The 12,861-nt window shown below is 36.9% G+C and overlaps 1 protein-coding gene across 2 annotated transcripts in view; it reads left to right on the top strand.

The window, feature by feature from the left end:
- Window positions 1–12,861, top strand: part of RECK (reversion inducing cysteine rich protein with kazal motifs) — an 87,183-nt gene that overhangs the window by 4,370 nt on the left and 69,952 nt on the right. For both annotated transcript variants that reach the window (XM_040481671.1, XM_040481670.1), the window contains exons 2-4: window positions 8,736–8,794; window positions 11,594–11,668; window positions 12,705–12,741. In XM_040481671.1, the coding sequence (XP_040337605.1) occupies window positions 8,736–8,794; window positions 11,594–11,668; window positions 12,705–12,741 (171 nt within the window). The remainder of the gene's footprint in view (window positions 1–8,735; window positions 8,795–11,593; window positions 11,669–12,704; window positions 12,742–12,861) is intronic.

The following is a 12,861-nucleotide window of genomic DNA, read 5'->3' on the forward strand; positions in this document are numbered from 1 at the left end:
TCTGGTGTGCTGAAAAAAGTTGCTGTCTCATATCCCTAGATTTAAGCAGTTTCAATAATCATACTTTTCACCAAAAGTGTGCCTCTTCTAGACAAAAAGTGGGACAATGTCAAGGAGGTGGTTATTATATACTTGAAATGTAGTGTGTTTTTTTTTGTTTTTTTGTTTTTTTAAAAAAAATTTTTTTTAACGTTTATTTATTTTTGGGACAGAGAGAGACAGAGCATGAACGGGGGAGGGGCAGAGAGAGAGGGAGACACAGAATCGGAAACAGGCTCTAGGCTCTGAGCCATCAGCCCAGAGCCTGACACGGGGCTCGAACTCACGGACCGCGAGATCGTGACCTGGCTGAAGTCGGACGCTTAACCGACTGCACCACCCAGGCGCCCCGAAATGTAGTTTTTAAAAGAACAAAGCATACTGCACGAGTTTGTCCATTTGAAAAATACTTATTGAGTGTTTGCTACATGTCAGGTGCTGTTCTAGATACAGGTTTGCTGCTGTCAAGGAGTTTCCATTCTACCAGAGGAGAGATAGACAATCAACAGATAAATAAAATGATTTTTGATAGTGATAAGTATGCTATGAAGGAAACCAGCTGATAACAGAATTGTGTGAGTAGAGGGGGGAGTTCTTTACATAGTGATGAGAAGAGAGGCCTCTTTGAAAAGGTAAAGTTCAGCAGCAAAATCTGAAGACTAAAGGTCTTAAGAAAGACAGAGACAGAGACCAGAAAGTGCAGAGGCTCTAAGGCAAGAAGGAACTGTTTGGTTGCAGCATAGGGCGCAGGAGAGTAGGCTAGAGCTAATGATGCTGAGCCTTGCAAAAAGCCACATAAGGATTATTGTGCATTATTTTATTGTGCAGAAAGAAACTGGTAGACTATTATGTAAGAGATATAAGCTTTGATTTATATTTTAGATCACTCTAGCTGCTGAATGAAAAAAAATGTGATTATGGTAGGGTAGGAGTAAAAGCAGGTTGACTAGAAGACCTCTGTAGTAGTTGAAGCAGGAGATAATGGTGACTTAGAGTGAAGTGATGGTGGGGATAGAAGAGGAGAAGTTCGAGATATATTGCTGATGGATTGGATGTGGGAAGTGAGGGAAGGAAAAATTAAAGATTATTTGTAGATTTTTTACCTTGAGCAATTTTGTAAAACATGATGCCATTTACTGAAGTTGGGAAGATGGGTAGGAGCAGATTAGAGGAGAGTTGGCAGGTGAGCCAAGAGCATCAAAAGTTCTGTTTTTGTATATGTTTAAGATAGATATTAGGAATAACTGCCCTAGGTCTATTGCTCATTAAGCTAAATTTCATACCTGTCAGTAATCCATTAAGCAAATATTTGTTAAGCTGTTAATAGTGCCAGACACTGTGATAGGCACCAGATACAAAGTGATATGCAAAAACAGACATAATCTCTGCTTTCATGGGGTTTATCGTTTAGTAGGAAATTCAGACATTAAATATCACCAATATATGTATATCTACATTGCTAACATTATGTGATTATAGTAGTATGTATCAGTTTATATTCTAAATCTGGAGAGTATTTCTGAGGAAAAATGTGATTTAGTCAAATATATAGCACATAATGTGATGGGTGCTGTAAAGCACACAGATAACATGAAGACATCAAGAAAAGTATAGTATTAAGAGAAACTTTCTCATTATGGAATATACCACTGGGAGCCAGACTTTATACTTTTAGGTTCTTTGTTTTATAGATGGGAGGCCTGCAGCATAGAATGAGCAAAGGAGTTATCCAAGAATACTGGCTATTAGCATCCGTGAGGAGGACCTTAAGGAGAGTCATTTGCTTTAGTTGTTTCGTAATGATGAATGTCTAGGTTAAGGGTTTTTTGACCCCCTAAGGGAACAGAAACCAAGGTAGCTCAGGATTGGGGGCTAGTTGTGTAGCATCTAACAGGGAGACACAGGGAAATCCAAAGGTAGGAAATTCAGCAGAGCAGCCCTGAGGGCTGCTGTGGGAACTGGAAAGCTGCCAGGAGCTAAGACTGCTGTTAGGGACAGTCTCTCTCTACCTTTCATAGCTTCTCGGTGCATCTCTTGCATTTCCCACTCACTCTCCACCAACCAGCTTCTTCTTTTTACTCATCGTTTCTGTACTACCATAAAATTTCAGCTTCCCCTGCCCCAACTCTTCTTGACCTATGGCTGCAGGGCCCATCCCCAGCTGGCTGCATACTTCTGTGCCTGCGTATGTGATTGTCCAATTTATCTTTTGTTCTAGGCCAAAACCTCTTATGATATTGCTAAATTATGGGTTAGTCACCATATGAAATGTGGTACTAAAGTGTTATGGTGGGAGAAATAAAACTTTTTGTACCTTTTGCTGGTAAAAGTCTTTGTATAACTAGGAAATTGTTACTTATTAACCAGTGAATAACATTTTTTGAGCTGAACATTATGCTAAATGGATACAAGAAGTTTACAGTCAAACTGGGGATACCATAAGTACACACATGATATGGTTAGAGAAGATTGAAATGTTAAGGTTGCAAGTTCTGACTAGAATATCAGGGCCAAAAAATCAAACAGAGCTTGGAGTTATTGGTACTAAGAGTTGAGGTAGGATTTAAAAGTTGAAAGTATTTGGGATTTTGGGATTTAGGTCAGCAGGGAAAGAGCACTAAGCATTTCAGTCAGAAGGCAGTGTTCAAGGTAACTATAGGCTTTCCTTGTTGAAAAAAAATAAAAAATAATAGAAGGGAAGGGAAGGTTAAAGGAAGATTTGCAAAGTTTAGAATTGGAATCGCAAGAGGCCATTGTGGGCCCTTTATTAGAAGAGTGACATTATGAAAGGTCTATGTGGCAGTCATATTGGTAATTGGGAGGGGGAAGGGAGTTATTACCAGAAGACTTTGGGCTGCCCTCTGTAATCCCATATTGTCAGAATTATCAGAAGGTTTTTGAAAAGACTAGAAAGAAATATGTCAAAATGTCAACATAGGTTCTGGCAAGACAGTGGGACTATAGATCATTGTTCTTTTTACTTTCCAAAGCTTGGAGTTTCTTAGTGAAAAAAAAAGAATTATTTAAAAAATTTAAATGAATATAATTGGCTGTTTGGCAGGCAATGGAGAAGGATATCTGTAACTTGCCAATAATTCAGAAAAAAATACGTGTATCTTTCTAGATAAATAAAGCAGTATGACAGAATGTTAGCAATGTTGAATGCAGATAGTGCGTATATGTGTAATCACTTTACTGTTTGGCTCTTCCTTAGGTGATAATATATTTTGTATATAAACCCAAACATACACATATCTTTAAAGGAATAAGTATAATGATTGCAAGAATGTACTTATAAGTTGAAGATGTAGTTGTCATTTAAATGCGAGATGTAGTTGTCATTTAAATGCTTTAAAAGTGTCAATTTCCAGGCTGTTTTGAAAATAAAAATATGATTAAAAGTAAGATCAGAGGCACCTGGGTGGCTCAGTCGGTGGAGTGTCCAACTCGATTTCTGCTCAGGTCAAGATTCCAGGGTTGTAAGAATGAGCCTTACATCAGGCTCTGGCCTGAGCTTGGAGCCTACTTGAGATTCTCTCTCTCCCTCTGCCCCATGCCCCAGCTTACGCACATATGCACTCTCTCTGTCTCAAATTTTTTTAAAAAATGTTAAAAAAGAAAGATCAGCTTTTAAATGTTTTATTTATTTATTGCTTTAAATGTTTATTTATTTATTTTGAGAGAGAGAGTGAAAGAGTGCACATGCAGGCGAGTGAGTGCGAGCAGGGGAGGGGCAGAGAGAGAATCCCAAGCAGGCTTCAGGCTGTCAGCACTGAGCCCAAGGCGGGGCTCTGTCCCACCAACCCAACCATGAGATCATGACCTGAGCCTAAATCAAAAGTTGGTTGCTCAAACAACTCAGCCACCCAGGCGCCCCAAGATCAGTTTTTTGGTAACATGTCTTTTTTATTTAGAATGACCTTTTCTAGTATCAGCTCAGATTTAATTTTTTTCTCAACAGTGCGGGATGTATATATATGTGTATATATATATATATATATATATATACATATATATTTATATTCTGTTTTAGTAATTCTTTAGGAAGACATTAATTAGGAGGAATCTTTATTTTCTTTAGAAAAGAAAGCAAGAATAGCTTTTAATTAACTAAATTGAATTATAGCTTTTAGGAGGTTTTTGTGGCAAAATTCCTTTTAACTTCAAAAATCCTATAATTCTATGAATATTTTAGTTTTAGATTACGGTGTGTATTTGTTGTTTTAAGTGCTGGTTGGTCTTAGAAGTTGCATTTTTCCCTTGTGGCTGGAGCATGTGCTTCCTGCTTACTTGCCTATCTTTAGTACACATGTGACCCAAACTATTAGCCAAACCTTGATGTTTCTAATTATTAGGTAATTTTGCTTGCATGTTTCTAGATTGTACCTCCTTAAAGCCAATATATATGTCTTTTAGCAATCTGTTTGGGTTTTTGTTTTATTAATTTTATAATTACAGACTCTTGGAATAAGAGTGCAAAATATGATACTTGTCCTTATGTGTCGTTAATGAGGATAACACCTGAGCTTTGTATTTTCATAATGTGAATATCAAATTTTATTTTGAACTAATTTACCTTTATCTGTTCCATTCCATTTCATGCAAATAAGCAGGTTTTAAACTATTTTTCTTGAAGAATAAGAAATTAGTTTAAAAACAAATTATAAATACAAAGTATTTTTAGAATCCATTGCCATATAAAAACATAAGGCTTTGGAGAGTTTTTTTGGATTCTAATTGTTAAATGACCCAATTAACCCATTTTAATAGCTCTAAAAAAGACAAAGACCTTTAATTACCACGTTAATTGCATTTGAATCCCTTCTCCCCATTCTTAATGAAGGCATATGAATTGATGTCTATTTGAAGACATTTATTTCTTGAAAAATATGCAGTGTTAAAGATTCTAACAAGTTTCAAAGGAAGGAAATTGTGCGCCAATGTAATAATGGCTAAGGTTAAGAAGAGGGTACGGAAAATGTGATGGAGTTTAGGTCCCCTGAGCCTGTTCATGGAGGGTGGCAGCCCTCTCAAGGGAGGAAATGCACTATTACAGAGGAATGCTCCATTGGGAGGGGGAAGGGAGTTATTACCAGAAGACTTTGGGCTGCTCTCTGTAATCCCATATTGTCAGAATTATCAGAAGGCTTTTGAGTAGAAAGAAATATGTCAAAATGTCAACATAGGTTCTGGCAAGACAGTGGGACTATAGATCATTGTTCTTTTTATTTTTCCAAAGCTTGGAGTTTCTTAGTGAAAAAAAAGAATTATTTTAAAAATTTAACTTTGGGGGTCACTACATTGTAAATTTGACCTTAACTATTAAATAGGAAAAAAATAGGCTTTTATATTTATGTTTTTAATAAAACTTTCCATTGTTATTGGACTTTTAATTATAACACATTTTGTTTCTGTTCTGAAATAGACCTTTGCTCCAAGAAACTGTTTTTCAAAAATCCCCAGGCCCAAATCAGACTCTTGTCTGCCTGATTGTTTACTTTTTGCTAAGCTTGTGCTTATTGGGACCATATGTTATCCTGAGTTATCTTTGCTCACGATCAGCTGGATTTTTTACCCTCAAATGACCTTTGTGTTAGAGGCTGGTAGAAAGTGGCAATTTCTACAGGACTTCAAAAGAGTACATCATTATCACACAGGAGAGCCTTTTTTGTGTTTTGTTTTTCTTTTTCCTACCTGCCCTCCCCATTCTAATGAGTAATGAGGCTGGGGACATAACTAAATCTTAGAAGATGGGGGTGGGGGGAAGCTTAGCATGGCATGGCAGGGAAGAAAGGGTGTTTTGAGAAAGCCTCATGAGTGATTGCCCCCCTCTCCCCTCGAATTAAAGTTTCTAAGAAAGTAACTATAGCTTTACAAACAAGGGACTTTTTCTTCTTCTGATTTAGTGACGTTTTTATATTCTTCAGAATTTGTAAGTCAAGCGTTTAGAACTTGAAGCCACTTTTTTTTTCATAGAAATAATATTGGAAAGCCAGCCCCACAATCGTCTTCTGTGGAACAAAACTATAGTAATATGCCAGTAGTATCATATACTCTGACACTGTTTTATAGAGAACAATTTCCAGTTTTGAATGTAGAAGGCTTTCCTTGTAAGATCTAAAGAGGACTTATCTTATTCATCTATTTATTCTTTCCTTCCCCTCCATACAAATCCTACCTTCACTAAAAAAGCTCTTTTTTCATCTGCTTTGTGTAATGAAATTGTATAGATTGCATTTGAAGAGATTATGTTGCAAATTTCTGTTTTAAACTATTGTATCAGATCCAGCTGTCTGAAATATTTTCATCTTCTTGTCTCTTTTGACAGCCCCGATCAGTCCAGCTAGCTGTATCTTTTTTCCAGTCAGGTCCACTCTAGAATAATAACATGTCCCTGCTGATTATCTTTATAGTCAATTTATGCATTTCCTTAGGCTTGTAATTCTGCTTGGCAACATTTCTCCTTTCCTCTAATTTCATGTTTCTCAAATTGGTATTCTGAAATTTAGTAAGTGGCATGAAAAAAATGTTCTGTGCTCTGAGAAGTCTGTCTACTTGGATCCCTTTTTGGGAGATTAATAATATATAAACATATTAAAGGCTTTGGTCCTGCAGTAAGGAATTCTCTGTAACTTTTTTTAGTCCTTATTTCCCAGTTTATTTGAACATGAAATTTTTCTCCTGAGGGATAGATATTAAAAGTCATGAGTAGAATACAAGTTTGAGGGACCTATTTATAGTTGCCTTTCGCTATTCTCTGAAGTGACTGTTCCACACTTCTACAATTTCACCTCAAGCCCCCAACCCCATCTCAACCCTTTTTGTTTTCAAACCTAATCTGTGTTTCACTAAAAAAAAAATGGAGGCTGTCAGCTTTCCTCTTAATTTATTAGTGAGTGACCTTATATCCTACCCTCTTGTCTAGACTTTGTTCTACCATCAGACCGGATAAAGTCAGAGAACATAACATTTATTCACTGTTGTATCCCTAGCCCCAAACTCAGTGCCTTTTCTTTAACCCACATCCCTTTCCGGCAATCACCTCATTTCTCGAATCTCCTATTTCATCCACAACTGTGTGTATGACAGTTCAGTTCTGACACTAACCACCCAGAGTTAGAACAGACTCTACAGGTTAAAGGGCATGATGCCGAACAACACAACACTTAGCCCAGATACGAGCCGCCCTTAGGAGTCCCCAGGCCACCCACACTTCTGAACAACTGGCTATAAATCCGGGCTTCCCACAACCACCCCAGAATCAGTAATTCACTAGAATGATGCATAGAGCTCAGGGAAGCGTGATAGTTATGATCACAGTTTTATTATCAAGGATACAAATCAGGAAGACCAGCCAAATGAAGAGACATACACAGGATGAGGTCTGGGAGGAAATGCAGAGCTTCTGTGCCTTCTCCTCATAGAATCACCCTCCTGGCACACTAGCATCTTCACCAACTAGAAAAGGTCCCCTGAGCTTTGATATCTAGTATTCATTAGAATTCCATCATATAGATAGATATGGTTGATTGGATTATTGGCCATATGGTTGAACTTGATGTCCATTTCCCTCTCCTGCTGGAGGTTGGGCTGATGTCCTGTGGCTCAAAACCCCAGCCTTCTAAACATAAGGCTAGTGTTTCTGGCTAGGCCAGTCCCCATCCTGAAGCTATCTGAGGGGGGAGTCCACCTCACTAGCATAACAAAGATACAGCTATTACTCTAGAAATTCCCAGGATTTAGAGTCTTTCTCCAAGGAATCAGGGACCAAGGCCAACTAAAAAGGGGGAGGGAGGGTTTTCTTAACTTGATCCTGCTTCCTCCTGTAACTGCTACTCTCTTTTTCCCTCCCATTTCTGCCAGACTTCTTGAGAGCCTATATTTGTTGTTTATACTTCCACACCTCTGGTTTACTCCTTAGTATCATTCACGTCTTCTCCACAGCATACCTTTTGAGGATTACTAAGTGGCCATTTCCTTTTTTGATTCTTCAATCTAACTTGTATGTTTGGGTGCATGACACTACTCCCTCTTCTTAATGCTACTCTCTCGAGGCTGACCTACCCCTCTGACTGTTGCATCTCTGTCTCTTTCCTTGTTCCTTCCCGTGTCTCAGATTTTGTGTTTTTTGAATTTGGTGCTGTGGTCACTTCTCACTAGACCTCTCCCTAGACAATGTCACCCGTTTCCATGTACTGTACCTCCTTTATACTGATGACTTCCAAATTGGATCTTTAGGCTTGACTTTACCTGCAATCCAGGCTTGAATTTTCTGATTTTACTGGAATTTCCATCTGGGTGTCCGATAGGAACCTTATATTTAACATGTCCAAAACAAAATTCACTTCCTTTTTATCGCTTAGTCTTACATTATAGGCACAATAATAGAATCTAGCCTATAGAGTAATTATAAGGATTGAATGAGGTGTAATGCATAAAGCAAATTTAGTAAAATTCTGGCACACAGAAAGTATGTATGACCATCTCCCCTGTTAGCCTGCAAGCTTCTTTAGGGCAGGGACCATGTCCTCAAACCCAGCACTGGCCTTGGCTTGTGATAGGTATGTGGTAAAAGTTTGTTGAGTTAAAATGAATAATAATCTGTTGAATAAGTGTTTTGTGTAGCCATCTGATTTAGTTTAATCATCTTTTTAAATTAACAGTGGGCAACATCTGGTGTTTATTTTTTCTCCTAGGTGCACTGTGTTGTAATCATTCAAAGGATAACCAAATGTGCCATGACGTATGTGAACAGGTAAGCTTATGTAATAATTGTTAAGGCTATTGGTTATGTAACTGTTTATGTGAAGTATAATTGTTTCGGAGAAATCTGTTGGACAGCACCTTAACCAAGTGATCACAGTTCACATCACCAGTAGTGGAACAAATTAATGTGTGTCTGCTGACATGATGCACTGAAAAGGAGCACAGCATCTTTAGTAGGATTCCTGCGAAAAATGCATAACCTGAATCATTGAGGAAACAATAGGGCAAACCAAGATTGAGGGATATTCCTCAAAACAACAGCCTGAAGTCTTCAAAGTTATCAGTGTTAAGAAACTTCAAGATTAAAGGGAACTACAGAGATATGACACTAAATGCAATATGTGATCCTGGAATTAAAAAAAAATGCTATCAATAACGTTATTGGGATAAATTGGTGAAATTTGAATATGGGCTCTAGTAATAATGTATCAATGCTGTGATCCTAAATTTGGTGATTGTATTGCAGTGACATAGGACAGTATCCTTGCTCTTGGGAGATAACATGCTGGGATTTAGGAATAAATGATCATGTCTGTAATGAATTATAAAATGTTCCAAAATAGCAATAATATCTGTGTATGTAGAGAGAGTTAAAGCAAATGTTGCAAAATGTTAATAATGAGTAATCTACATGAAGACTGTGTGGGTGTTGTACTGCTCTTCAAACTTTACTGTGAATTTGAATTTTTCTGGTTGAACCTTTTAAGTAAAATTCCACTGAGACAATACCTGGTCATAAAGTCTGCCTTTCTTTCATCCCCTTGGTTGTGTAGTGCTGGCCTTGGCACTTGAGAATGAATGGCCTCAATTGCCTTTTAAAGAGTTTTCAATAATGTAGATTTTGTCACTGCCTAAAATTTAGAGAGCTACCTAACTGGGATTAAAACTTCTCTCAAACAATATTGTGAATTTAGAAAGATTTTGCAAGATACTCTCTAATTATAAAACAAGACAGTGACTCAGCTCATCTAGGTAACTGCTAGAGACTTCATGTCAAAACAATATAGCAAATTAGGTTTTCTGCAAATTTACTGCCAGAACAGTAGCTTTTAAAAGCAGAAATGGTCCCTAGATAGTGTCACCATAAGGGAGCTTTTAAAATAGTTCTGCTGCTTTTGGAAACACTGCTTTCCTAACTTTGCTTATTTAATGAATAAGTCTGGTCATTTATCCTGTAGAGTTTCTCACAATCTGAATTATGCTGTTTGTAACCCGTGATATCATTTAATGTGTTCCTCTTTCCTCTGTATGTCTTAGTAAGTGGTAGGTAGATTTAAAGCAGGGCTATCCAGAGAGCTTTCTGCAGTGATGAAAATATTCTGTATCTGTGTGATCCAATATAGTAGCCACAGCTATATGTGCCAGGTAAACATTTGAAATGTGTTTAAAGAAGTTGAGGAAAGGTGTGCCTAGGTGGCTCAGCCAGTTAAGCATCACTTTTGGTTTGGGCTCAGATCATGATCTCATCGTGGGTTCAAGCTCTGAGTCAGGCTCCTCACTGACAGTGTGGGGCCTGCTTGAGATTCTGTCTCTCCCTCCCTCTCTCTCTGCCCTACCCCACTTGTTTGCACTTACTCTCTCTGTCTCTCAAAATAAATAAATAAACTTAAAAAAAAAGAGATTGAAGAGAAAGAGAAGTTTGAGGAACTGAGTTTAAATTTTATTTGATTTTAACTGATTTGAGTTTGAATTTAGATGGTCACACATGGCTAGCAGTTACCTAATGAGACAAGTCCAGAGGCTTGATAAGATTCAGGTTAGGTTTTTGTTTTGTTTTGTTTGTTGAGCAGATCTTACTTATAATGTTTGTGTCTGGTTGTCTCTTTTTGTAATTAACATTACAGCCATTCTTGATAATTGCCTAAATGCATTAATTCACTAGGGGTTGCAAAATGGTGATATTCTGGCTCTTGTCACTTATTAATTATAGTTGATAGTTTGGGAGAAAAATGGCTATTAAAACTAACTGGAGATAAATCCTTTTTCATTGTCCTTAGCATTCATGGATTTCACAGTCTTGACTATTTGCAGGTAACCATGAAGTTCTGTCTGATACATGTAATGGTTTATAATTTACTGAGACATCAAATTGTAATCACATTAATTAATGTTCTATTCTGGAAGAGAGCCAGTTAGCCTGGTGAACAAACTTGTCAGCTCCTCAGGATCTTTATTAAAAATGACTTTGTGCCTCCTGAAATCACTGCTGCACTATATGATAACTAACTTGGATGTAAATTAAAAAAAATAAATTAAATAAAAATGAAAAAATAAAATAAAAGCCCCTACCCCCCCACCATGACTTTGTCTCTATTTAATGCCATTTTATGGAAGTTTGTGCCATAATGCTATTCACAAATTTGTTCGTCACTAATATCAAGGTTATGACATAATCTGTTTTACATTGTCATCAGTTAACTAAAAGCAGTTTATAGAACAGTTTAGAATGAACTTTTTTTTCCTTTTCTGTTTTCTTCTTTCTTTTTCTCCTTTGTTCTCCAACAGATTTGGTAGCCGGTTTTCTCCATTTTTGGTCATTAGAAAAGGGTCTAGACTTGCATATATGGACTTTCTTGATTATTTGCCAAACTAACCAACCTTTTAAGAGATGTTAGCTCAGCTTAATTTAGATCTTTCAAAAGGTTTTCCATTTATAAAAGGAAGTTGGAAAATATTCTAGACAACTGATAACTATAGAGGACAATAAATTTTGCCCATTCTTATTTCTTACCAAAAAAAAAATGCCACAAAAACCTTTTGTTTTGTTTTGTTTTGTTTTGTCAAATAGATATTCTCCTCAAAAAGTGAATCCCGACTAAAGCATCTGTTACAGAGAGCCCCAGATTATTGCCCTGAAACAATGGTAGGTCTTGTTTAACTTAACTATGGAAGCTTTTGTCTAAGTGAAGCCATCTAATGAGTTAACTCCTTGATTCAGGAAATTTTTTAAAATGGTTTGAAGTTGTGATCAGATTAAAATGTTCGATTTAGCAAGGTACTTTTAAAAGATCATCACACAGATTGCTCGGTAGATATTATCTTTCATCTTTTATCATTTATCCTATAATGTAGGTATAAAAATAATATTAAATGTACATGTATTGCAGTCTTTAAATTTCATTATAAAGTTTATCTGGAATTTGGAATTTTACTCATTATTTTGACAATTTTATGAAAACCATAGTAACTAAATCTTATATTTATTTTGATTTTCAAAAGTTCAATTTGGGGTAAGGGGAAATGTGTGACTTCTCATTATTCCTATCTTCCCATTTTTTGGTGTACTATAGATATATTGGCTTGCCTGTCTGAATCATGTAACTTAACATGTCTCCAGTGCTGGGGCCATTCTCAGTGTTCGGGATATTCACGGGCTAGGCTCAGGAAGTCTGAGCTTACATGAGACAGCCTTCTTAGATACGGTAGCTTGCATTATGTGAGGCGGGAAATGTTGATCAAACAATTCTGACTGACACATTTGCCTTTACTCGCTCTACAGACACTTTGTCTTTTGCTTAGAAACAGTGATTCCAGTAAGCATCCTGAGAACCCAGACTCCTCATTAGTGCTCTTAGATGGGAAGATGGGAAAAGAGCAAGCAATATTTTTGCATCTCAGTTTTATTTTTTCCCCCTGAATAGCTGCTTGATACTCATGTAGTCTTAGAACATTGATTAGAGACAAACATAATCAAATTAGCTGTACATAATTTCTGTATGAATTGTCATGTTTAGGAACTGGTTATATAAAAGCCTGAATAGCTGCTTGATACTCATGTAGTCTTAGAACATTGATTAAATAGAGACAAACATAATCAAATTAGCTGTACATAATTTCTGTATGAATTGTCATATTTAGGAACTGATTATATAAAAGCCTTTTGGTGATTGCAATTTTAGGTTGAAATTTGGAGTTGTATGAATTCATCTTTGCCAGGTAAGCAATAGCTAAATAACATTTGGCATTTTATCTTTAAAAACTTATTTTGGGGGCGCCTGGGTGGCGCAGTCGGTTAAGCATCCGACTTCAGCCAGGTCACGATCTCACGGTCCGTGA

Source organism: Herpailurus yagouaroundi, unplaced genomic scaffold (assembly GCF_014898765.1).
Source record: "Herpailurus yagouaroundi ecotype Mexico unplaced genomic scaffold, PumYag 160, whole genome shotgun sequence".
Taxonomy (NCBI): domain Eukaryota; kingdom Metazoa; phylum Chordata; class Mammalia; order Carnivora; family Felidae; genus Herpailurus; species Herpailurus yagouaroundi.